Source organism: Prinia subflava, chromosome 1 (genome assembly GCF_021018805.1).
Source record: "Prinia subflava isolate CZ2003 ecotype Zambia chromosome 1, Cam_Psub_1.2, whole genome shotgun sequence".
In the NCBI taxonomy this organism is placed as follows: domain Eukaryota; kingdom Metazoa; phylum Chordata; class Aves; order Passeriformes; family Cisticolidae; genus Prinia; species Prinia subflava.
The window spans coordinates 53,191,447-53,218,193 of NC_086247.1; the positions used below are offsets into that span (position 1 = coordinate 53,191,447).

Consider the following 26,747-nt stretch of genomic DNA (forward strand, 5'->3'; position numbering starts at 1 on the left):
TCCCCTCTAGTTTTTCAGCCTAGTCTCTAGCACCTTTTATTTCTGTGCCTGGCCTACCATATTTTTCTCTTTTTTTAATTGCTTTGCATCTGGCCACAGAGCAGTATTTAGCCAGGACAAGCCAGAGCCCAGGAGTTCTACAAGTGCAGCTCCTACTGTTCAGACACAAACACAAATCACTGCTGGGCTGAGGAGAAAATAGGGCAGCCTACACCACTGACACCACTTAGAAACTGGGAGTGGGCGAGGTGCTGCCTGGGAAGAGGGTGTGGCACCAGGACAGGAATTGAAATCTAACTCCATAGGTCAGCCCCTTTGCAAAGCCTCTCTGGTCAAAGCCAGCAAGGAATGAGGGCAGGCCCTCAGCCCACAGTCAGGAGAGTCCTTGCACATGCTGCCTCACCCAGACCACCTCAGGCTCTTGCTTTCTCTGTCCCTGCTCAGATGACACTCTCCATTCCTTCTCTTGCACTTGTATCCCTTAGGAAAGAAAATGTGGTCACCCCTTGTGAACAGAGCCAGGCTGGGAAAGAGGGTCTGGACCTGCTCCTTCTCCTGGCCTTGGGAGGAGCAGAGAACGCAGCAGCTCCCTTGGTGCCGCACAAGCCCCTGGTAGCTGAACACTGCTCAGTGTGTTTGCAACAAAAATTAATCCAGCATTATTGGCAGCCACGGCTCAGACTAAACTTGATTTTCTTGGTTTATGTTCAACCACCTGACATCCTAAATTTGGGAGCTGAAGGAGGCTAGCAATCCTCTTCAAAGAAGCAGATTGAGTAAAAAGCTTTTTTTGGTTATTTTTCTGCATCTTTGATTTCAAAATCCCAACACTGTTGAATTCTGCCATTTTTGGCACAAAATATTAAAACCTGGTAATGTAAGGCTAAGCAAGCAAGTTAATGCTCTAAAACAGAGGCAAAGGTAAAGGAGAGGTAAGGCCATTTTCATACACCTATTAATTGCATGCTGCAACTGAAAAGAGCAAAATTTACCAGTAAACACAAATAGGGAGTAAGAGGAATCATCTCCCAGAGACGATTCTTTCAGAGTCTGGTAGTGCCATTGTGAAGAGCTGGGTTAAGGGTTTGGGGGTTGGGTGGTTGATTGCTGAGTTTTCTGTTGGTTTTATTTAGCAAGGAATGAAGAAATGCAGAACTCTGACCTTTACTGTATAAGCACAGCTACAAACACAGCAGTGGCTACAAACTGAAAATCCCAGACAAGTGTTCAGCTAAACTGGAGGATGAGAAAAGAACAAACAAGGTATTAATGCAGAATACATGTGAGATACAACACTAGAGCATAAGCACACATATCAGCCACTGCTTTATCATCTGTTTGAGATCTGAGTTTTATAGAATAATTTCGCTACTGCAGTAATAATTCCAAACTTTGACTCCAATAATTAAGGAAATGAAGTTTAGTTTTTTCAGGCTGCTTTCCTGTTTATCATTCAATTCTTCAACAAATGCAATAGGGATAAATAGAAGTGTTTAACAACTAAAAATGCCCAGTAAATTTGCCCAAAATAGCTACAGTTGCTCTGTTTCCCTCATTCCTCTTCACTGTAAAGCCAGGTAACATCACAGATGGAAAAAGTTCTATCACGAAGAAAAAAAAATCCAAAAGAATAATTTCCATAATTTAACTCAAATACCTTTACAACCAAGGGTCTAAACTTTCAGATAAACTTTTCCCTTTGTTATCCTGCTGGTTTCCAGTATGTTGCAACATCCAGATGGAATCAGTCACTAGTTATCCTTTCAACCTGCCCTCTGACTCATCACCCTTAAAGGATCTGTGGTCCAGCAGAGAAGATTGGTTCATTTTTCTTCCCCCATTAACCACCACTCCACCCTCCAACCACGCTTCCCTGTCTTCTGCTGGGATGGGGAGACAAGCCATTCATTTTTGAACAGCTGAATTCTCCAACTAATGAATTCTTAGCATGCTGCAAACAACGAGAAGCAGATTACTAAGACAACTGTATTCAACTAAGCAGGGGAAAAACCCATAGCTTCAGGTCAAGCAGATGAGTATGAAACTCTGACAATCTGATTTATCACCTTTGGTTGTGGCTGCTGCTTTTCGTATTTGTGAGCACAACCCTGTTATCCTATTCCAACAGAGAGTTTGTATTGCTCTGAATTCTATACCCCCAAATCAGAAAAAAAAAAAAAAAAAAAAAAAACAAAAGCAAGCTTTGTTCAGAAAAGTACTGTTTTTATTGACTCAAACTGTATTTACACAACACATTCATATGTTCAATATTTTACAGAACTCTGTAAAAAACTGACTGGGAAAACTGCAGGAGCCAAACAGTTTCAGCTTAATTTAAGACACTGAACCATGAGTACATTTTAGATATTTAAGCAAGTGTCCAGTTTCACTGTCAACTTACATGGCAGTTCTCTGTAGACAAACTCTAAAATCAAAATGAGGTGAAGGGCAAAGGGTCAGATGAAAGAGCTGACAGTTTTGCAAAGCTAGTACTTTGTACAACCAGACTTGCACATTTGACATTGCATTTTGTATGATTCTTTTTCTTTTTGGAAACAGGTCACATACAGGTATAGTTTAGATAAATAATCAAAAAACCTTTTGATTTTGTAAGCTTACAGACCTCTGAAAAAAAAAAAAGAGGGGAAAAAAAAAGACCAGTGCCACAAAGTCTGTGCATGAATCTGAACTGTTTCCATGCTTGAGAGGCTCAGTTCTGGTGTTCCACTGCAGCTCAAATTCCTTGTACGCTTCTCCAGCTGGCAAACACAAGATGATCACCTTTTACCAGTGAACTGATGATCTCACACACGTACATCAGAAGCAGAAAATCCTTATCTTATCCCAAGAGATCACTCTTCCACCCATCCCTAATACAGTTTGGTTGAATAAATATTTCTTGTTTTGAAATACAAACTAGGTAAGTTTGTTTCTCTTCCAGAGTGCAAGTCACCGTGGGCACATACTTCACAGTTAAAATGGCATCCCTCCTCTGATCTGCCTGGCAACCTGTTCGTCTGTTGTCTCCTCCTTTTCTTTTTCACGCTCTTTGTTCCAGTCTTTAAGGCCTTCTGGTAGTGAAGTATCCTCATCCAAACTTCCTGTACCTTCCACAAATTCTTCGTAAGTAGACTTTTCTGCAAATGGTCTTGGGCCAAGCAGGTCTAGCATGTCGCTTTTATCGAGCACTTCCTTCTCCAGTAGCCGCAGGGCAACCTGGAATGGCACAAGTTATGTCACACGTGTCAGATACCTAAGATGGCTGTCCTACTTGGAAGAGTTTGTTGAGGCAGATAATTTGGCATTGATTAATTTTGATACGAAAAATAGGTTGTTCAGAGTTCACCGGATCCAAGATTTTTCTCCCCCTTGAGCATTTAGGGAGCACAAATACAATTTTATTTCTAGTCCTGCTTTTAAGATTAAGCAAAGTGCCCTCACTGTGGGTCAATGTTGCTTTTATTGCTGCTTCAGAACAGCAGCTTTCTGCCTCTGCCAAAAGGCTCCTGATGTAAGACAGATGAAAACAAGCATCCCCTTCCAGTCAGTGGGGATGGTTCAGTCAGGCTGCTGTTGTGTTACAAGATCAAGAGCACCATAAAATAGCAATGTGTGAACACTGCACCAGGGCAGTTTGCAGCCTTGGCTCAGTGAGCCCATTGTTCAGCACAAACAACATTCAGTGATCTCTTCTGGGATGCTGACCTGCTACAACAGGATTTATGGGGCCCATACAGACTTGTCTCCTTGTGAGTATGCCTACTGGATGCCCACGCTAGAAAATGATCCTCTAGCTTTATCAGGTTTTGTGGCATGAAGAAAAAGAATATGCACAAGCTGAATCTTAGCTGCAGTGAGGCAGATCACAGGCAGCCAAGGGACAGGAATGGAAGAAGACAAAGATTTTTATTAATGCTCAAAAGGAATTCAGAGAAAAGAGGCCCCATGAACTTTGCTGCTTAGAGGAGCTTCTTTTAGCACAAAAAATTGGGATGCTGGTATTTCATCTTTGGGTTTTAAAATTTGCTTATCACGTTTACTAAACCCTTTGTTAGTAGGCAGACTCTTCCCTCCAACTTTCCAAATTAATATTGACCACATAAACAGGGAGGGATCTTAAATCATGCTCTTGAGATGCTCAGAGGTGTTCCAACACAAAAAGAGGTTTCTGTTAAGTCGTGTGACACATTCTCAAGATTACATCAGATGGGTTTTGAGCAAACTTCCCCACATACTTGTATAGTAACTATTTTAAATCTAATTCAGTTCAATTCAGGTTGTGGGTTACCAGCTGGAACTGAGTGGCCAAAACTACTGCAATGCTCACCTTCTCCACTTCTGCTTTCTTCTCCGTCAGCAGATTTAATGTCCTTTCATAGGCAATGTTAATTAGCGACCGCACCTCTTCGTCTATCAACCTGGCAGTTGCCTCGCTGTAAGGCTTCTCTAACACCATGTCTCCCTGACGAGGGAGATCAAAGGAAATCTGCCCCACTTTTTCATTCATACCAAACTGAACAATCTGAAGGAAAAAAAAAAAAAAAATCAAACAAACAAGGGAGAGACAGCAAGATTTTAGGGTATGTTGATGTAAAATATGGCCAACAAAAGGAAACAAAGAAGTCATTTTGCTATAACCTAATCTTTTCCTGTAACATCAACCCTTCCCTGCAAACTCAAGTCTACCGAAGTTAACTGTGTTGACTTTCACTTATTTCTTTTTACTGATTAAAGTGAAGGACACAAATAACAGCATTTTGAAGTGGTTACTAGTGGTGTGCATAGTGCTTTGCTGTTTAAATTTTAAGATATTACACAAAAAACACTTCAGCCCTCCTTAAGCAGTAAAATCCTTCTCCTTTACCAGAAATAGAAGTGTTTCACCAATTCAAAATACTTCTGAAGTTTAGCATATTCTACTAACCCATAAAGATAAGCTGACTTAAGTACTAAAGTAGAGGGTCTTGAAGGTTTTTTCCTATCAAATCCAAGAATCATATGTTATTTCTCATCCCAAGACACTCCTCTACAAATGTGAAAACAATTCTTATCTTGCTTGACGCAGTACTGAATACTGACTTGTCTGGTTGCCAAATGCAGATGTTTTAAGTTGCATTTTGCTCCAGCAGAGGCAGAATCACGTTCAAACTGCTATTTATTTATTCACTCCATGGCTACTATCAATTTGAGAGTTACTAAAGCAGCACTTCTCAGTCTAGCAAGATCCACATAGGTATGACAACAAATACTCAGAATTCAAAGAGATCTCACCATTAAAACCAAGCACCTTAACTTGCTTTCTTAAGAAAACTTTGATACTTTTTTTTTGGTTAACATATACAAAGGTCTATAAGTAGTTATTTTTTAAATTTAAAACTGAACAAGAGTCACTGAAGATCTCAAAGAATTAACAGGGTATCATTACACATTAACTTCCAGAACCTGAGGCGACAAGAAGCATGCCTGGGACCAGGAAGTAGGTGGGGTTTGGGGATAAGTGTGCAGGGGAAGATAAGTGTACCCCAAAATGTCTCTGGCTCCTTGTGAGTGTCTCATGAGATGACACCTTTTGTGCTGATGCAGGAAATGTAGTAACACACCTGTGTGTAGCCCACAGCTACACTTAGGTGAGTCACTGCATTGATAAGATTTTAAATTACTCATCTACATTAGTTAATATGATACAAACACAAACTCATGTCTTAATTCCCATAGCCTTAACTGACATCAAATAGCGCTTTCATACAAGGTTGTGTGGATTTCAAGTGTGAATCCAAACTGAATCTTCACACTGGGCAATTGTAAATGTAGGATGATATGACCCAATCTGAGCACTAAATTCCATTTCAAAATAAGTATAACAATCTCCACAGGTAATAGGATCCAACTGGATCCAACTGCAACATGTACGTTCCTGTGGGCAGACGTAGGGCAGTAATTGAAGCCCAATGCACGGACTGCTGTTATGACACTGAAATAAAGTATTTGAGTCACCAGCATCTCTGATGTTGATTCTGACCATGATGTTGATTCATTCAGTGTTTTCTGAAATAAGGCTTTTGAGGGATGCACTTGATGAAACTGCATCATATCAAAATACTTCTTAGGTCAGAGATAAAGAGAACAGTAAAGCAAAAAAAGAAGTCTCATTGAAGCCCATACCTGAGCATATGCACTCTGGGTCACCTTCTTCAAGTCATCTTGGGCACCAGTTGTAATTCTTCCAAAGAAGATTTGCTCAGACACACGTCCTCCCAGAGTCATGCACATTCTGTCCAGTAGCTGCTCTTTGGTATAAAGATACTGTTCTTTGGGCAAATACTGAGCGTAACCCAGTCCTTTACCACGTGGAATAATAGATACCTACAAACAAAATTAACAGTGCTACAACTTAAACAGTGTTAAAAACCATAACGCATTCTTCAGTTTGACGTACTTTTTAATGCCACAACCTACACCATACTCACCCTTGAGGTTTAATTCAGACATTACTTCTGTTTACAGTTTTGCCCCCATTGTGTTTTATCCTTAAAACCCTGGCTAGCTCTAAACTGGGATACCAACTACTAGAATATCTGGAAAGAAAGGTAAGACCACTGTCATGTCTTATCTAAAAACTGTATGATATTTTAGAAACACCATTTTAATGAAAATCCACAATTCCTTGAATGTAATGTATTGAGCATTATGGACTCTGTAACAGACATAGCATTTTTCCATCTTTGACATTCTGAACAGTTTAAGGAATTTCCATATTTACTAATGGCCTTTCTTCCAGCAGTAAATTGTACAAGATTATTTTTAAGCCTGAGATGAGATTAAAACACAGCTATGCAAAACTATGAATGTTAAAGCAAGTCTGGGAGATTGGGGTGCTTTTTCCTCTGTGTTAAACTTGTCATGCTGTGGAACCAAAAGAAAGCAAGTTAAAATTAAAATTTAGCCTTCTATATTCCTGAAGCATACATGTGTAACCTGGTAAGAGTAATTTATAAACCATTGATCAGTACGGAAAGCCTCAGAGAAAATGCAGCCATCAAGGCAGGCAGACTTATGGGCTGAACTTTTAAAGGCCATTTATACTACAAACTATGTAACAGCTAAGTCAGAAAACAGTTAAAGTTACAAGAAATTAACCAAAATATACTCTAAAATTGACACACTTACATTGCTTTTTAAAAAGTTATATATTTTAATATTTTCTTAACATTAGGGGGGGAAAAACCCACAAAAAACAAGATGTTGTCCATGCTACTGTTAAAATCACAAGTTCAAATTAGCCCTCTTACCTTTAACAGTGGGTCAGCATGTTCCAAAAACCACCCTGCAACTGCATGCCCTGCCTCGTGATATGCTACTGTCTTTTTCTCCTCTGGCTGGAGTACTTGAGTTTTCTTTTCCAAACCTTTGTAAAATAAATTTGATTAATACTTTCAGACACAACTTTCTCCTCTGAAATCCTTTACCTCATTTGGAAATACAGTGAGCAACACTTAGAGGCCCTGAATATGACCTATTGAAAAAGTTTAAACATCCCTCCCAAACTTGCAGGTTTTAGAAATCTGCAGCTTCCAGGTTTCACTGTAACCTTGTCCTTCCTCAGACTTCCTCGTTTCAAAATAAGTTCTAAAGAATATTAAAATATTTAAATAAAACATTTGCACTTTAAAAATATTTTCTAGACTATTTCAGGCTAGCAACAGTTAAAAGCAATTAAAAGTATCCCTAAATCCAAACATCTTTTCCTCTTGTTGTTATGAAGAAATTAGATAAGTGTCCTGATGAAATTTCTCTTTATACCCCTTCCTCTATTACAGAAGACAGCAATATAGACGGGGGATTTCTTTTCTAAATCTCAGGTGTGTTTAAGGAGGAAAAAAAAACAACCTTGAGGAGCAAGACAAAGGTACAAAAGCACGGCTTCCTATACATATAGGAAAGGAAGTTGCCTATTACAGTTTTTGAGAAACAATTGAATGCAATACCTACCTCCAATAACTCTTTCAATTGCTTGCTCAAAATGCTTTTGGTTTATAGCATCTGAGAGATGCCTTGCAGCAATTAAAGCAGCTTCATTACAAACATTAGCAATATCAGCACCTAAAAGCAGAGAAGGCAAGAATTACTGATCTTTTTCAACGCTTTTCTCTGAGTTTAGCATGAAGATAACTAGTTTGCTATAAACTCTCCCTAAGCTTGAAAATTAAAGGTAGTGTGCTCTGAAATAGCTTAATTATTTAAGATATATTTAAATACATGTACTATAGTTATAGGCTTTAGGATTTTTCTCACAGGTACACAGCCAGCAAATAAAGTTTATTACCAGTGAAGTACTTGTTTGATACATCCCACCTTCCTTTTCTGTCTGCAACAGATTATACTTAAAACTAGTATATATTTAGCTGCATGCATTTCCTACATGTAAATTCTGTAAGCTCAGATATTGGCATATCTTTAGAAGACATCCTTTCATATTACTGATTTGAAGCCATACACTTTCTGTTAAAACTACCTGCAGTAGTGCTATTGAGATAATTTAGTTTAAACATCATCACAGTAGCTGCCAGAAACACTGACAGTCAAATTTCAGGAAACTAGTTTTATATAGACCAAAAAATCAGTGAACAATTCACAAGTGTTGAACTAGGAAGAGATGTGAGAACTCATTACTGGCTTATAATCAAATTCATTTAAAATCTGTATTGACCAGTAGTTGAGTTTGGCACTGTTTTTTGGTGTTTACATCCAGAAACATAAATTACCCTATGAATATGCACACAAACTCCAGAAAACCCAGGTCTTCTCCAGAAGTGTTCAAGAATGCAATAAACAAAGGAAAGGACAAATGAAGGAAGAACACACACACAAGTGATAACAACCAGAAACCTCTGAATTGCTTGTACTGAAGACAGATGAAACTCCCTTTTCATGTCACCCTGACTGAAGCAGACAAAACATGAGACCCCCAGAAATACCTACTTGCTTAAACAGGCAAAGAGAATTTCAGGCTGTGCCAGTAAATACAATGAAATGAAATGCCATCCAAAAGATCAGGTGCAAGAAAACCAGAATTAGTAGGGAAATCAAATATCCACAGCTTAAATAGTAAATGGAGAATAATAGTGGCATTAGGAGTCACTTACCAGAAAACCCAGGTGTTAGTGATGCAAGCTTTCTTGCCAGATTATCTTTATTTAAGACAGTGTCTAATTTCAGAGGTCTGAGGTGAACTTTGAAAATAGATGCTCTTCCTTTTATATCTGGGGGTCCTTTAAAATAGAAGACATATGGTTTTACTTTTCACACACACATAAATTCAAACTGAGTGGGCAAGGAAGCTACATGTATAAATAGTTTCAGTGACTTCAGCAGTGTTCTACCAACACAGGATGATGCAGGCACCCAGGTAAAACTTACCAATGTAAATCTGCCTGTCAAAGCGTCCTGGTCTCATCAGAGCAGGGTCTAAAATATCTGGCCTGTTAGTACCTGCCAAAATGACTACATTCGTGGTTGTATTAAATCCTGGTAAAGAAAAGTGATAAAGAGAAAAGCTGTGTAAATATATTTTTCTGTGAAAAAACCCCAGAAACAGAAATAAAAAGACTGTCCACCTTACAGGGTCATGTAAGCACTGACAGTTTAAACAAATGATCTTAAAGTTGAAAATATTTCTATTTATTGCTGCATTGTCCAGTTTTTCATAACAAGCAAGAAAATGGCCTTGGACTCTGCTTTTTGAAGTACTATATCAAATCCTGCTTTATCTTCAAAATACAATAATAGATTGACTGCTCAGGAAATGGCAGAACTAGCATGGCTAGCTGTATTTTTTTACAGACTGGTCTCATTGTGAAGATTTTTTTTGCCTATTCAACTATGACAAATAGGAGATACAGGATGAGAGTTCTTTTCCTCTGAATGAATTTTAGTAAAACATCAGGCTGCAGCAAAGTGAGTCACCAAGCTTTATTTTAGGAAACAAGGAAACAGACAATTTGAATTCAAGCTAGAATCCAAATCTTGGTTAGCAGATCTGAACAAGCATATTAGCTCTTTCCAATATCCTTGCTATTATAACATTGTATTAGACACTAAATACTCACCATCCATTTCTACTAGGAGCTGATTGAGCGTGTTCTCTTGCTCACTTTGTCCTCCAAAGTTGCCCCTTCCTCTCTTCCTCCCTACTGCATCTATTTCATCAATGAAGAGAATGCAGGGGGCATTTTTACGAGCCAGAGCAAATAAGTCTCTAACCTTAACAAAAGAACAGAGAATGTATCAGACTGGTTTGGCACTCTTGAGTTGGGGGGTGGGGGCAAGAAGCACATCATTAACCGTATCCCTATAATTGGGTATGGCTCTGAACAAGCATTCCAAAGCCCCCAGCCAGCCCTCAAGGCAAAGATAAGTTACATAATTCCCCTCCAAATATTCACTTGGAAGTTAAATTAACTTCTAGAAGTCTGGAAAAAAATCCAGGACACGAGTAGACAGCTGAATTTTTTTTTTTAGCCTTTCATATTTTAAACAAGGTATTCCCTAACTACTGTGGTAGTTGCAGCACAATCTGACTTGAATTTTGGATGCAACATTGCAGTGTTGCTCTGCTTGCAAATGTATTGAAAGGACCTCATTAAAACCAGTTCAGTGAGTTAACAGATCTACAACTGAGGAGTCCAACTGGAGCAAACAGGAAATGAAAAATTAATGGAAGAATTTTGACCCGAGTGAGAATGAGATGCAGATCAGAGCTTTACATTAATGATGCAATTACAGAAGGCTTCTCTGACAAAAAATGTACAGCAGACACAAACAGATGCAAATTTTGGATGGTAGGCTGTACTACAGGAAGTCACCCAGAGTTTTTGACAAAAGTACAATGAAGGAACAAGATAAACAAGTGTCAGATGCTTAAAGTGAACTATCTTTTCACTGGAATAAGCAGAAATCCAGAATCATACAACTATTTTTAGTGCATATGCATTACGGAAAATGAAGGTTTCCATATTCATATACACTAAAAAATCACCAAAGAAACCAAGGCTGTGTAAGCAGTTTTAATTCTAGCACATTCCAATTTACAAATTATCAATTTAGCATCACTAACATTTGCCTTATTTAATAAATTAATAGGAACTGAAAGTAAAACACTCATGTTGCTTCCTATAGGCATCAGAAATTACCAGCTGTGTTGAAACCTCAATTTCCAGCCAAAGCTGTGTCAACAGATTTCACTGGATAGTAAAAGTACTTTCATAGACCAGTACACAAAAGTTAAACCACTTTGCTTTGGGGCATTACAGGTATCTACTGACAACAGAAGTCTGAGTATCACTATTATTTTAGGATACCTAATACTTTCCCAAATTTTAATGACCATAAAATACCATTAGTTTCATTACCATAAAATACCATTATTTATACCACTTCACATGTTTTTAATGTGTTTTCTTAAGACAGTTAAGGCAGAAAAGCACAAAAAAAAATTAGACAAATATTTAGTTATTTAAAACACCTGATCTCCAGAAATCAGTCACTGGACTCATCCTTCCATCAGAAGCTTATCTGTGTGTCCTAGACAACTCTTACAGCTAAGAGTTTGAAACTACAGAGAAAAAAGTTCTTCAAAGAAACAGGATTTAGAGCAGGAAGAGGCATTCCCATAGCAGTAGTCAAATGAGCTACAGATTTCTGATCCAGGTAGTAAATTTACTATAGATCAGAGCTTAAAGAGTGGTGTTCTGTGTTCTCCAGCACCTGAAAAGAGGCACATCCTTAACAGCCTGAAACCAGATCATGAACTGCCTTAGTAACTTCCATTAAAGGTACATTGATGATTTTTGTGTTTAGACGTGCATCTGGCATCACTTGTAAAAAATCTGCATAGAATAAAGAACTTCAGCTGTAATCAAACTGCTTGTCTCCCAAACCTGACAATGTCCTTCCAACAGCCAACACTGAAAGAAAAGAGCAAGGCCCAAGACTTACTCGTGCTGGACCCACACCAACAAACATCTCTAAGAACTCCGAGCCATTGACGGTGATAAATGGCACATTGGCTTCTCCAGCTGTAGCTTTAGCTAGAAGTGTTTTCCCAGTACCTGGAGGACCTGTCAGAATTGCCCCCTGCAAGAGAAAGAGGTGTATTTTCCTCAAGAAGAAAACAAAATATTAAGCCTATGAAATAACATGTTATGATATTGAATCTGCTGGCATTTCTTTCATCAGTCAAAATCATGCAAGGAAATAATCAAAGATTAATTCCTCCTTTAAATGAGCAAAAGGAAAAACAAATCCGATACAACACTACCATGCTGTCTTCAAGTTACAGGAGCAGTGTTGTCTTTGACTGACATATTAAAAAAGAAAGATATGTGGTCATCAGGTGGACTCCCCTGCCAGCATTCTGGAATAACTATTTGCAAGACTGATGCTATATCTGTATGTATATCATTTCTGGTCCATGTGAACAGATAATGCACTCCACAAGGCAAGTCTGCTGACACCACAGCTACTGCTGGCACTTAACGCTTACTTATCTTTTTTCTGATTGGAAGAAGACAGAAGCTGGAAAGCATTGCATATGTAAACAATCCTAGTACAATTTACAATACTGAGGACTACTAGAAGAATATAGTCTAAGTCATAATTCCTTTACCTTTGGAATTTTTGCTCCCAGATCTTCATATTGTTTGGGATTTTTCAGGAAGTTGACAAACTCCATTATCTCTAATTTGGCCTCCTCACAGCCAGCTACATCTTTGAATTTAACATCTATTTCATCCTTAAGGACTTTGGCTGTAGTTTCACCAACACTGAAAAGTCCACCCATTCCACGCCCTGCCCGACCTAAGCCTGCAGGACCTCTTCTTAATGTGTACAGCAAGGAACCAATGATCAGAATTGTAGGCAGCAAACTGAGGAGAAATGATCTGTGGAGAAAAACAAACAAAAAAAGAGAAGCGTATCACAAAAATCCATTACTGCAAATAACACGTATAAGATGTTGGTTCCAACATAAGCAAATTCAGGACTAAGACTCTATTAACTTGTAATGTTTGTATGTCTGCAGGTTGTTCACAAAGGGAAACCACCAAAATAAATTTGAGAACACACTGTTATACTGAGAGTTGCTTGTTTTTAAACCAGGCACATCAAGTAACATTGCTGAGTTTTACAGACAAACAATTGCATTACCTAATAAACAGAAGCAGCTTGTTTTTTCAAAGGTAGATTTACAGGACTAATTATGTAAATGGTTATACTCTCAAAGAAAGTCATATTAGGTGGCATACAGCCAGTGCATCCTACTACTTCAAGCAGCAATTTCTCTCCAGAATACAAGCTCTTCTTCCCTTAGGTCTTTCAGCTTTTTGCATTTTTCCTTCTTTCAATGTTTCCATTTTCAAGGCTACAGATTTGCAGAGGGGAGAGGGTGGTTTCTTGGGGTGGGTTTTTTTGTTTCTGTTTTGTGGTTTTGGGTTTTTGTCATTATTATTAATTGTACATTGCCCTCCAGCTTTCTAGCAGAGCTATAAAAGCCAAAAAACCCTAACACAGTCCTCTGTATCACAGTATCTGAGCACCGTACAGATTTTCTGTGAAAAGGAACAGCTTCAACAAACAGCTCACAAGATGTTCTACCCACAGCCAGCAAAAACAAAACGTAGAAAAGAAACACAACCATGAATGAGCACAGGATTTCCAGGCTTTACAGATAATCCACATTCCTGGGGTAAAAAGGAAAAGAAGAATTTTCCCCACTACTCTGGTATGCAGCAGATTCTGACCCAGCAGGAACAGCAGTACTTTGATCATATATAGCTGCTGCTCTCTCCTGCTTTCTGTGGCATTCCTGGGGCAGAGCAATATACATAACTATCAATATGAAGGACAGACACTGAGGAGGAAAGGACCAGAGCTGTGGTCATAAAGAGGGATTCAGGAAGTAAAGGTGTGTACAAGGCTGAAGAAGGCAGAGAACTGACCTACTTTTCTCAGTCTGTTGTGAGAGGCCTCAGGCTGACATGCAGCCTTTTCACACAAGTGCTGCATTGCCCTGACCATCGCTTTTCCCCAGGTTTGTTTAAATAAGGGCTCAACAGGTTTATTTATGCACCATCCTTAAGAGCATGCTCCATTATAAAGAAACACAGACATGAGACAGGCAGTGTGCATGCCTGAAGTTGCAGGAGTGCCCAGAGTTAAGGCCACCATTCTTCCTGCCACCAAGACAAACAGGCAGCAGCAGCTTGGTAAAACACACTGCAGAAAACTCAAGATATTCCCCCTCAATCTCCCCAAATCAAAACAAATACCAATTACCAAGAATGTAAACACAAGAGAGGCGGTAAATGAGCCATTTTTGTTAATCATGAGCTACTACACCCAAAGTCGAACTTCCTGATGATACAAAACCTACTTCACAGACATCAGCAGGAGCAATTTTTAAACTGCTCACTTAGAACTGAAAAGAAACTAGTGCTTGGGATACAAGATTATGTTTGTCTTCTAAGTCATTTGAAAAAATACATCAGAGAAGCACTTTTATTGTCTTCTAAGTAAGGTCAATATAATTCAGCTACATAAGGCTAATACAAAGAACGCAAATCTAATATCAGAGCCATTGTTCCCTAATGGGAAGCAACAATGCTGTAAATCTAATATCAGTACTATTTTTCTTAACAATTAAGAGAATGATGTATCTTCCAGTTTCTGCTGACAGGCAGAAAACTGGATCTGTGTGACCTACTTAATCACCCATTTCTTGCTTTTTTCCAAGGCCTCAAAATTTGATTTATGCTTAGTTTTTGACCAAAAATTGATGCCCAGAATATTTCAGCCAATACGCTAAGGTTCTGTGATAGAATCTGTCTGTTCAAAAATCTTCATGAGCGTCATCTCTGGAGCTCTGCTGCTGTGCCTGGCTAACTCTTGCTCTAGTAAAAATCACTGGGAGGAAGGCTTAAATGAAGAAAGGAGTTATAGTAAAACATTTATATAATAAGTAGCTATATTTAGAGTAAGAGGACATGGATTTCTTCATAGACAAAGTACTGAACAGCTTCTGTTACACTTAACACTCAAAAATAAACCCAAGCTGATTTTTATTCTGATAATACTGCCACCTAGTGAAGCATAAGGTATGTGAATCACAAACCTACTTCTCTACTGTAAACACAACCATTTTTTTATCAGAGACTTTTCAAAGCAACTTCTTACCCATCACTCTCTGTTGAGTAGACTACAGGCAATCTGTTCTCCACTTCAATTCCCAGATCTTGCTGCACAGTCTCCAGATTCCGTTCAAAAGTGTCCACACTACCGATATTAAACCAGACGTACTGCTAGGAAAAAAGCAGAGGTCACAAAGTGCCCTACTTTATTTCACCTCCACTACAAGCCAACTTCCTCTAGTCTGGTGATTCCTTGTGCATGTGTTAGAACTGGATCAATTTTGAGTTGCCTTGTCAAGTGTGTAACTGGTGTAAGAGGCACACCACAAATCTGAAGCCTCCCAACCTGAATACTATCACTGTGTCTATCACTGATTGTGCAGAAATGGTAAATCCCAATAGTTCTAGGGCACTTTAAACAGATGAAAATCCTGGCATTTTCTCCAGAAAAAAATACAAGGGAGTAATAAGCAGATCTTTACAAGCGAGCTATATAGTCAGAATAATACAGAGCACTGAACCTGGAAACACAGCAGTCATACAACTTACTGTTTCATTTGAAGGTCTCAGCCCCTCTGATTAGGGAAGGGTTTTGCTTTCATTAAGCACAACTTTTGCAGTTTATACTAGCTTTAAAATCAGTTGTCTTCACAAAAAAAACCCATCAAAGAAAACAGCATGAAATTTATCAAAGACCAGAAAGAAAAATTCAGACATTACTTTCAAAATGCGTTCAGACCTGGTTTTTCAAGAAAATAGCCCCTTTTGCACCATGACCTGCCTGACCCGTCCCTCTTTACCCTACCACTGAAAAAGAAAAAACAGAGCAGTTAACTGATTGGGAAACGAATGCAACTGGTTGTATGTGGGCTAAAGAGTAGGTGTATAAATAAGCCACACTGAAACCCACTGATTAAGTAATTGCTGCAGATTTCTCTTTACCCAGGAAGGACTTGCAGACCTTGTTTCAGAAAGACAGCTAAGAAAAGCTCCACCACCTATGAAGAGGTAACCTGACAAAGCTTTTCTAATGCTTCTCTGAATTTTCCATGAAAATTTTATTTCTTTTTTAATAGGTCCCTGCCACTGGGTATCATTCTTTGGAAAACTTTCACCGGCATCAATCTATTCCTCACTGTGCTACTAGAGGAGCAACTCCATGAAATAAATACTTTGGAAACAAACACTTCTCTTTGTTTGCTCAATAACTGGCTAAAAGCAGTCTGGAACAGGAAAGATTCCTAAGTATGTGGACATAAGTCCAGGATTTTCTTGAGCAGATGGAAAACAGCAGTAAAAAATACAGAATCTTCAGCAATTTCTTGTTCTTCCTGTTTAAATATCTGTATTAAAGAGCATAGTGCCGGAAAGGAACTACTTGACATAGTTTAAAGGTATCTGTGACAAAGCAACTGATACAGCAAAGTGAAAAATATACAATGTAGGATAACGTAACAAGAAAATATGCTTTAGATTAAGAAATTATTAATGATCCAGACCAAGTTTCTGCCTCAAGCTTTACGTAAAAAGACTGTTTTCCTGCTTCAAATATCTCATGTGCATGTATTAGAAGTGTTTACCCAGTCATGAGGAGACTTTCCAGGAACAAAGATGACTCTAACAAAGCGCTTGTTCACCACTTCAAGTCTGTCCACCTGTAGGAGGAGAAAAGAACAAAACCTGAGTGAAGAGGGTACAGTCACTGTGCTTCCACCACAGCTTCAGATAACAAATGTGAATCTTTCTGTTTTCCAGTTAGGAGACTACAATTAACCATGTACATCAGCACAGTTCCACAGTCTACAGTTTGCCATTAGGAATCATGTATGTAACCAGGAAAAAAGGAATACTGGCACATCAGTATCTACATTGACAGATTGACATCATACCCTTTTCTCAAGGAAAAGCTCAATGCATGCCTCAGCAAAAATCAGTTACAGTGAAATATTTAACAATAGTTAATTGTCTCAGTGGTCAAACACCAAAAGCAGTAAGTTATATGATTCCAAACTCTTATAGCAGCTGCCAAAACAAACCACAATAAGCAAAATGAGGGAAACCTGAACTCTGTCCTTACAACTGTTTTCCCTAATAGAAAGGGCTTCCTGCTACAATACTAAATACAATAAGATCAATTAGATAAAGAAGTATTTAGTTGAGGTAACAAATACCATCTAAACCTAGGAATTGTGCTACAGGTTTAGCGGATATATAACATTAAGCTCTTTTTCAAAAGTTTCCTCCAATGGTTAGTTTATTGGATTTGACAGGTCCTTTTTAGAAGTCAGCTAAAGATTTTTCTATGTTTTCTCCCTCTTTCCATAAAGTAACTGGTTTTAGCATCTTTAAAGTGTTTAAAACTAGCAATCTAGTTTTAGAAGTTGGGCCTGAACTGCACACAGGTTAGTAAGGTTGTTCCCTGAACTTGCTACATGTGGCCATTTCAAGTAGAATTGAAGCAAAACATGAGTTGAGAAGTCACTCTAGAACTAACCTGATTTCACACAACACTCCCTGAACGCCTTTGTTTTGAAAAGCACATGACTCCAGTAGTGCAGTCTTCTCCCCACCACTATGGCAGCCAACAGCATTTGACAGCTACACATTTAGTCTGAATATCCACACTACATCTTGCAAAGTCACAAGAAACTTGGTTTTGTGCAACAGCCTACTTTCACCATGGTTTTCTGGAAGGAGGCTTCAGGCTTTGTTCATTATAACAGCTAAATGAATCTTTTTACAGAGTTAACTGTCTTACTGCTTCATAAATTTAACCAGTATGGTTTTCTTCACAAGATGTACAAAATCACCAATTTAGAACAGGACTGATTGTAAGACAGTCTAGGCAGAAGGGGAGAAGCATACAGAGCAGCTCTGCAGAAATCAGCTAGAAAAGAAAGGTAAAAGACACCCTGTTCAGCAGCTTACCAAAGTGATGGAAGGTTAATTTTGTGTTAACTCAAAATCCCTCTAGGTCTGAAACCTAGAGGACAAAGCAAATCAATGCTTTCCTAATCTGTAGGTGAAGCTATAAGCAGGGAGGGAACAGAGCAAAGAACTCGTGGCTCCTGAAGTGGAAAAAGCCTGGGCAAGACACAATCTCCTGAACTTCAAGGCATCACCAACCTATTAGTCCAAGTATGGAAAGCTGCCAAGTTCTACAGAGAGATAGGATACTGATGATAAAACTGATTGCTCCAGTAGTGGCTCCAGGTAAGAAAAATGAGAGGAGAAAACAAAGAGAGGAGGCTATTTACAACACAGTCAGGCTGATGAAGGGATGCCAATGTATTGTCCTTGAAAGGATCCTTCCATTCCCCACCCATCCCTTTCTGTTCTCACTGCTGCTTCTCAGATTTCCCAAGGATCTGACTTCAGGCATGAAACAAGCAGAAACCTTTTCTTTCAGAGGGATAGACTCTTGCAAGTGGTAAGTTTAGGAGTAAACTTCTTGCAAAGGCAGCTGGCATGTCTCTTTAAGCCATTATGTCAGCTTACCTGTACTGTGAAACCCTACCCAGAGAGAGTGTGGCTACACTGCCCCTTCATACCAGCACCCACATGAGCTATCCAACACAAGTTTTGTCCTGAGTTGCTATTCCCTCTCCTCTCTTGAAATGACAAATCTTCACACATCCATCCAGACCATCAGACCTAGGAACTGATTAAAATGAAAGCTCATTCCTTTCTCCCTCAAAAATTACACTGAGCCCATTCTCAGTCTACAAACAACAAATACAAGCCCATGTGGGGAGGCAGAAATGAGCACCTTCAGCACTCTGATGTTCCACACTGATTCCCCTCCCCACTCACCAGTCCTTTAGAAAGGTAGTTGTTGACAAAGTCTTTCCAGGTGATTTCTCTGCCAGGGACCCTGAAGAAGAAGTAGTATACAACCATTGTCCAGAAAAAAGAACTTCCCACTACATACATCCGAAACTCCCTGACATCCCATGGAATGTCACCCTAGGAAATGGAGAAGGCAAAGAAAAAAAAATTAGAGTTTGTAATACAGTAAGCACATAGAAAACAGATTCTGGTATTTCTTTGTAGCTTCTGTTCCCTGTCCTCAAGGTTGCCACAGAGAATGTCAAACACAGTATGAACACACTTCAGCAGTTTCACATAGAACCGAGGAATTACAGCAATAGAAAATGTTCAAGTGTTTTACAAATAGTAATTCAAGAGTTTTGATATGTGAACTACTGTTTTCAGAAAAAAAATCACATGACCTTTCTGCCTCCATTCTAGAACAATGATCCCCAGTCTCCAGGAGTGCATGCAAGACTGACAAAAAATAAAGGAAAAAAATAACAGAAGCAAAAAAACCACCAAAACCAAAAAGGATGAAAAACATTACATGCATCAAAAACATTCTTTATATTCCTGTACTGTTAGGTGCCATCATCTCTGTGTTCCAGCTAATGGCAATAAATTTCAAAGGGAAACTCCCATAAGCATTCTATTAAGCTCAGAACACTTAAGAGCAAACTACGTTTAATGAGCATTATGTGGTCAAAAATTTTTCCAAATTAACACTGAAATGAAACACGAGGCCTTTAAAGGTCTAAGGGTCCACTCTAATAATACTGATGACTAGCAACCACATTCACACAGCTTACACTTCATTAACATTCCTGAACCAGAGGTAGATGCCTCTGGAGTTCTGCACAACACAGTTATTCATGAAAGGCACTGAGTGATGAACCACCCAGAGCCAGCTGCCATGAAAAGCCTGGCACACAAGGCTTGAGCAAGATTTGGCCAATCAGAATATGGCCTTAAAAAGTGAAAAACACACAAGGTTATTTCATGAAGACAAGACAGTGACATAAAGAAAGATATTTTAAAGTCAAAACCTTCTGTAATCTGGTCCACCAGTTGGTTTCTTCTTTCTTGCCACCTTTTTTTCCACCACTGCCACCTCCTCCACTACTAGTCCCACTGGGTTGTCTGGAAGTAGCTTGCTTTGTTTCTAACAACAAAAAATATATCTCATGTCAATCTCATATTACCTTTTATTAAGTTATATTAAGGAGATGTTCTGGAAAATGTACTAATTTGCAATACTACAATAACTGGATGATGTGAAAACCAGATATATTAAGTGGCAGAAAGACAGTTAAGACCAGGAGAGAGGTCTGATAAGTTATAACTGAGGGACAGCACTCCAACAGAAGCATAAAAATAAATACTATTCCAGAAGACAAACATTATTTTGCTTTCATATCATGTAAAATAAAAACATATCAACTTGCACTTCTAAAATAATCTGGTACAGAAATATCTTCCCTGAAAAATCAAGAAAAAACCTAAAACCCAAACTCACAATTGTTAAGCCAAAATCTAATTTAATGAATACACATCCCACGAAGAACTGAAGTCAAGTAGCTTTCTGTACCTTTTGTTTCTCCAGGTGTACCTTTAGTTCCATTAGATTTCTTCCCATTGGGAAAATACTTTTCAAATCCTATTAAGAAAGAGGAAAGGAGCTCACAATTGGTTTTTATTTTACGGTTCTTTCATCACAAGCTGAACATATACACCAGCAAAGAAGCTAGGAATATACAGACTACAAAACCAGCTTTGTTCTTGTCTTTTTGTGGAAAAGCTCTAGCCGTTCTCCATAAATAAATCTATTGGGTTGACAAGAGAATACCACATGTACTTAACAACCTGAAGTAAAGCTATCTTTTAACCAGAGATAGAGAAGCTTAGGTCAACAGAAAGCTCCACTGCACAGTGTGAAATTGAGCAAACCCTACTATTCTTTAATAGTTCCTAAAATCCCATAAATCAAGTATTCCATCTCAAGATTAAAGGCTGGTTAGTACAAGAACTGACTTCCCCACAGACAATAAACCTAAATGACACATGAGTGCAGTCCTCAGCAAGGTATGTGAGCAGCGTTCATTTCAGAAATCAAAGTTACAGTCACCTTTGGGAGGTTGAGAGCAAAGCCTTCTGCAAGCAGCGAGTACACTTGCCAAAACAGTGCTTCTGTCAGCAGTAACTCCAGGGGTAACTTGGTCACAGAGCTGGAAGATGAAAAAGAAATATAAAGCAACAAGAACATACCACAAAAATCTTCAGCAGAGCCTTGCAGCTAGTCAGACACTACTTTACAACACATCTTGTAGTAACTGCTGTGCGACAGAAAGTAAGACAAAAATGGAAAATGAAAAGGTCATCAAGTGAGTAATTTCTAGAGCAAGGAGACTTTTATTCTCTTTGTTAAGAACAGAGTCTCATCTTACACACAAAGCATTCTTTATTAAAAGAGAAAAATCAAGCAGAAAACACTACAAGCTATGAACATTAAATACACATTGACTTCCATGGGAAACATTTCATCATACCAGCTGAATGACACTAAAGTGCAAGACGGTGACTGTACAACCGTGATCCACATAGTACTGAATCATGTTTTGCCTGCAACCTTTTTTTCAAATAGTTAAGAAGTTGTAGCTTCTGAATGTTAGAGAGATCTACTAGAATCCAAAAGAAAGGGACGTGGCAGACAGTCTTAAATCCAGTTAAGAAATGAAAACAGATGAGGAATCTCAGTTCAAAAAGAAGATCTAAAGCCCTATGTGGGTAAACATCCAGTTATAAAACCACAACAAACCTAAGCCTATTGCTCCTTGTTCCAAGGCTGTTCACTGTTGTTCATCATTTAAGTGCAATGAGGGAAATTTAAATATTTAAACTCACTAATTCTCAACAAAATTTTGCTACTGTAGCTGAACACTTTTTTAAAAAGTGTAAACTGCAATTTTATTCAAGAGAAACCATACCTGATTTCTTCAAGAAGGACGTACTTTAGATAAAATCCATTTAATAAGCTTTTCAAAAACTTCTGAGAAACAAAATATTATCCATGCCAAGAATTCCCCACAGACTGATTTTCCTTCTACCTCCACTCCCTTCTGCCACATAAAGGCACTCAAGTCTCCTCTTCTTTTTGATTGGAAGCTATTTGCCCTAAGAGCTACAGAAATGCAAAAACCAAAGAACACTAACTGAAAAGCAAAAGGCCCTGGAAACATGACTCCAAGTATCCTTACAAGACAGCAAACATTCATCTGGGATGGATGGTACTAACACCTCTAGGACTACTTCTGTGAAGGGAAGCTCACTGTTACAGCCAAGGTACAGTGGCTGTAAACAAAACCTATTCAAGAAACTTTTCATTATGTGATTGCACACTAGAACCACCCTAAGCATGCTGCCATTCATTAACTGAATGCTGTAACTCTGCTGAAATCCTCTGGAGCTTTCTCCTCCACCCCTTATTAAATGATGAAATACATCAGACTTATTTCGAGCATCCCTGTAGTTCCACCTGCTGGAACCAAGAAGAATACCAAAACGTTCTCATTCCCTGCTTTTGCTGTGGACTGAGCTAAGAATTCTTGAGCTGCTTGATCAAGCCATTAGTTTTGTGCAGCTGCATGTCTCTGAATAAAATCTGATACTGGAAATTCAAGAGGGTACTTATTTTAGCTATTCTGAGAGCATGTGCAGTGCAGCTAGTCTAGAGAGAAGCTAATGTAGAGAACAGCTACTAAGTCCAATACACGAAGACCTCCAACATGAGCAATTCTATCTGTGCTCCTAGAAGTTGTTTTAGGGCGTGGGCAATAAAATAAAAAGAGCTTGCCACAGATCATGCATAGTTCAAATACAGACAGGCAGTGAATGCTGCAGCAACTGACATACTCAAAGAAACAACAGGGTTTTCTCCTATGTCAGGGGTCCCCTACAGCACACAAAAATTAGGAACTTAGTTCTTCTGCAAACTCAGATTACTTTTTATTTGCAAAGAGACTGGAATATCCTGAGAGCTTTACTCCAACTAAAACAAAACAACTGCTCATGTTTAAAAGAGTTTAAGTAAGCCAAATCTAATTGCCTGGCTCAGCTAGATCAGCACGGGTTTACTACAGAATGAAGTTATAGTTTAAGTGAAGGAGAGAAAAGGATAAGCAGACAGAGCTTTGGGGCAGACCTGAATTATGGGACTGGCTTCTTGTTGGATTGTGTCTACAGATCCTAAATTCCATGAACACAAGCAGTCACCTGTCAAGTTAACATGCAGAGAGCTGAGTGCTTTGAAGTTGCTTTGTGAGAAAAAGGAACAACTGACTTCACGGCATGTTCAGTGTCACCTGACTGCCTCGAGAAGAGACCTCACTATTGTCTTCAGGTATCTGAGGGGACAGTGCCAGGAAGATGGATCCAGGCTCTTCTCAGTGGTGCTGAGCACTAGGACAAGAGGCAATGAGCAGAAACTAATGCACAGGAAGCTCCACGTGAATAGGAGGAAGAACGTCCTTACTGTATGGGTGACTAAGCACTGGAACAGGCTGCCCAGAGAGGCTGTAGAGTCTCCCTCACTGGAGATATTCAAGAACTCTCTAAAACATCAGCACAAAAATTGATCATCCTGACACAGAGCTTGTTCCTGGGTTGTCTGGCAATGGGAACGCCACAGCAAGCTCAGCTGATATAAGCACACCCACTGCCTAAACAGAGAGAAAGCAAACAGAGCACATTTTGACTGGATGCTGTTTCGGGCTGTCTACCAGGAAACTCTTGCCAAGTGTCTCCCAGTCAGAGGCAAAAAAAATTCACTGCATGTAAAACAAAAACCAAAAAACCCAAACAAACCAACAAAAATATGATTTTTCTCTTTCAGATAAACCTTGTGACACCATCCTAAAAATTAAGACTTTTTAAAATATAAGTTCTATATAAGCAAAATACACAAAGGTCAGTTTTAGAGTTAAAATAACCCATAAAATGTTACTAGTCCAGAGTGCCACATAAACCCAAGACCACGAGCAGAACTACTTAAAAAGCTTACAGAACTTTGTAAGTACAATTCATTTTTAAAAAACCAAGGCTACACAAAGCAGGAACAGAAAATCCACTTGCTTAGTTACACACATGGGATAGAGAATCTGTTACCTGTAAAAAGCTGGAAGTTTACGGTTTTATCCATTATCAAGTTCCAAAACAAAGTAAAATTACACCAAAAATCTTAATTACCTAACAGCCACCAAATATTATATAAGAACATAATGGGAAGATGGGACAACACAGGACAAAAAGCTGGTTAAGAAATTTAACTTAATGCACACTACTTTCTACATGGACAAACAGTGATAGGACAAGGGGAAATGTTTTTAAACTTAAAGGGTAGAGATTTGGATTAGAAATCAGGAAGAAAACCTTTACTCCTAGAGGGTGGTGAGCCACTGAAACAGGCTGCTCAGAGAAGCTGTGGATGCCCAAGCCTGGAGGTGTTCAGGGTCAGACTGGAGGGTGCCCTGAGCAACCTGGTTGGGTGGGAGGTGCCCCTGCCCACGGCAAGGGGGTTGTAACTGGATGATCTTTAAGGTCCCTTCCAACCCAAGCCTTTCTAAGGTACTATGATTCCAAGCTACTCACTTCTTCTTTGTGAAAGATCAATTTTAAAAGAGTAATAGTGTTTATGGAACAAAGACCCTAATTTTTCTGCCTACACACGCAGTCAAATGCTAGAATGGATACTAGAAAGTCCACTCCCTAAGATTGATTCCAAATAGGACCTCATTAAATGTTGTTGACAGAAACAAGAATTAGCTTCCTGAGAGATCAGCAGCACTGCTGACAATGTTTTATTTATTGCTGAAATGATGTTCAGCTCTGATCAAACATAACCAAATTCACCATTAAAAATAAGCCACACATTCCTGCTGACAACAAAGCCACTAACACCCTTCTGTGTGTATTCATCTCACAATTACCACTATCCTAGAGATATAACCTTCATACCTGAAAGATGTGTCTGTTCACCACTCTATGCTACAGGAAAACAAAGCAACCCTCTCAAGATGCCAATGAAAGAGAGAGGCATTAAGCATCTTCCTTTTCCCAAGCAGTTGCATAGGCCTGTCACTCCTCCACTGTGTTGGAGCTGTCGACAAGGGTAATATGCATCTTGTACCAGCTGACAGTAAAGGCCATTTTACTGAGAATGAACACACAGACATCATGATTTATCAGTTAGTACCACAACTGTAGGTGCAGATTCATGGCATCATTGCACTGTGCAATCCCAGGATGCAAACAACCAGGCTCCTCTTTTCCACAACACTGACACCCAAAACAAACCGCTCAGTCATTAATCTTTAACATTTCAGTCTCTCACACAGCCACAAACCCACCTAACACAAACATCACCCTGAGAAAGCAATGGAAGAACTCTGGAATTAGGATACAGCACCTGGGAAACCAGGAGGAAGCTAGGAACCCTCCCCTACAAAAAGAGAAGCTGAGAAAGTTGGGGCTGCTCAGCCTGGAGGAAAGTTGCATGGAGAGCTCACAGCAACCTTACATCTGAAGGGTGTCTACAGAGAAGCCAGAGAAGGACTCTTTGTCAGGAACTGCAGTGATAGGACAAGGAGTAATGGGTAAAATTGAAAGAGAAGAAATTAAGTTAGATGTTAGGAAGAAATTATTTACTGTGAGGGTGGTGAGACACTGGAACACGTTGCTCAGAGAAACTGTAGATGCAGTGTTCAAGGCCAGGCTCGATGGGCCTCTGAGCAACCTGGTGTAGTGGGAGGTGTCCCTGTCCATGGCAGAGGAGTTGGGAAGAGAAAATCCTTAAGCTCCCTTCAACCTCCTAACACCTGAAGCCTCTATGAATACCGGCGGGATGCAGCACCAGCAGCAGCTCTGGGGTGTGGCCTCGTTCTCCTTCTGCAAGACGATTCCGCTGCAGCGGCAGGAGCCCGCAGGTTCTCCCGCACGGAGCCGGCTGCCACCTCCAGCCCGGGAGTCACGGCACTCCACCCGCCCGCTCACCCACCCCCGGCCCCCGCTCCCCGCCGCCCGGAAGGGCCGGTACCGAGCAGGCCGGGGCTGCGTCCTCCGCACGGGGCGAGGACGAGCCGGGGAAAGCCGCGGGCAGCAGAGACGCCCTCGGCTCCGAGCAGTGGGGCGCCTTTCCCCGCCCCGGGGCCGGCCGCCGCCGCCACCACGGCCTTCCCTCGACCCCCGTGGTCGCTCCTCACCTGCGCCAGGCAGGGCCTCGCCCCCCCGAGCAGGCCCCTCCCGCAGAGCAGCTGCTGCAGCGGGGCCCCGGGCAGCCCCCGGCGGCAGCCGCGGCCCCGCGCCAGCAGCAGGTACCGGTGCGCCATGGCCGCCCGGACCCGCCGTCACCACGGCCCGCGCCGCCTGACGTCACCGCGCCGCCGCGTGCATTTCCTCTACGTGCGAAGGGCACCCTCCGGCCCCGCCCCCCGGCGGAGGACACGCCCCCACGGGAATCACGCGGTGTGCTATGGCCACGCCCATCGCCGTCACAGCGGAGCTCCGCCTCCTGGGGCGGACGGGTATCCCGCAATCCATGGGGTTGGAAGAGATCTCCGGGATCATCGACTGCAACCTGTGACCCAACACCACCACGTCAGCTAGACTATGGCACCAAGTGCCACGTCCGGGCTCTCCTTAAACACTTCCAGGGACAGTGACAACACCTCCCTGAGTGGTGTTGTCACAACATACGCCATT

At 40.2% G+C, this 26,747-nt stretch overlaps 1 protein-coding gene across 2 annotated transcripts; it reads right to left on the minus strand.

The window, feature by feature from the left end:
- Positions 1-2,202: 2,202 nt before the first annotated feature.
- Positions 2,203-26,454, minus strand: AFG3L2 (AFG3 like matrix AAA peptidase subunit 2). Of its 2 annotated transcripts, none has more exons than XM_063396857.1 (17): positions 26,249-26,454; positions 21,121-21,220; positions 20,584-20,652; positions 20,042-20,157; positions 18,996-19,148; positions 16,763-16,837; positions 15,229-15,353; positions 12,665-12,938; positions 11,995-12,132; positions 10,107-10,260; positions 9,418-9,525; positions 9,144-9,269; positions 7,990-8,100; positions 7,290-7,405; positions 6,163-6,363; positions 4,328-4,522; positions 2,203-3,216 (listed from the first exon to the last, which is right to left on the minus strand). In XM_063396857.1, exons 1-17 carry the CDS (start codon positions 26,372-26,374, stop codon positions 2,974-2,976), a joined length of 2,430 nt encoding a protein of 809 aa, XP_063252927.1. In that variant the 5' UTR covers positions 26,375-26,454; the 3' UTR covers positions 2,203-2,973. The 2 variants fall into 2 exon arrangements, with proteins under 2 accessions (XP_063252927.1, XP_063252935.1); XM_063396865.1 differs by having other exon boundaries at positions 15,229-15,350; positions 26,249-26,453.
- Between the last annotated feature and the right edge of the window lie 293 nt (positions 26,455-26,747).

Bases quoted from the DNA above. Each gene is read 5' to 3' on its own strand.
- AFG3L2 (XM_063396857.1), bottom strand. From the start codon at position 26,374: ATGGCGCACCGGTACCTGCTGCTGGCGCGGGGCCGCGGCTGCCGCCGG. The intron at 15,354-16,762 runs GTAAACACTTCT...CTTTTTTCCTAG, and splicing joins GAAAGTCTCCTCATGACTGG to CAGTACGTCTGGTTTAATAT. The intron at 12,939-15,228 runs GTAAGAAGTTGC...TTTTCTCCACAG, and splicing joins TACTCAACAGAGAGTGATGG to ATCATTTCTCCTCAGTTTGC.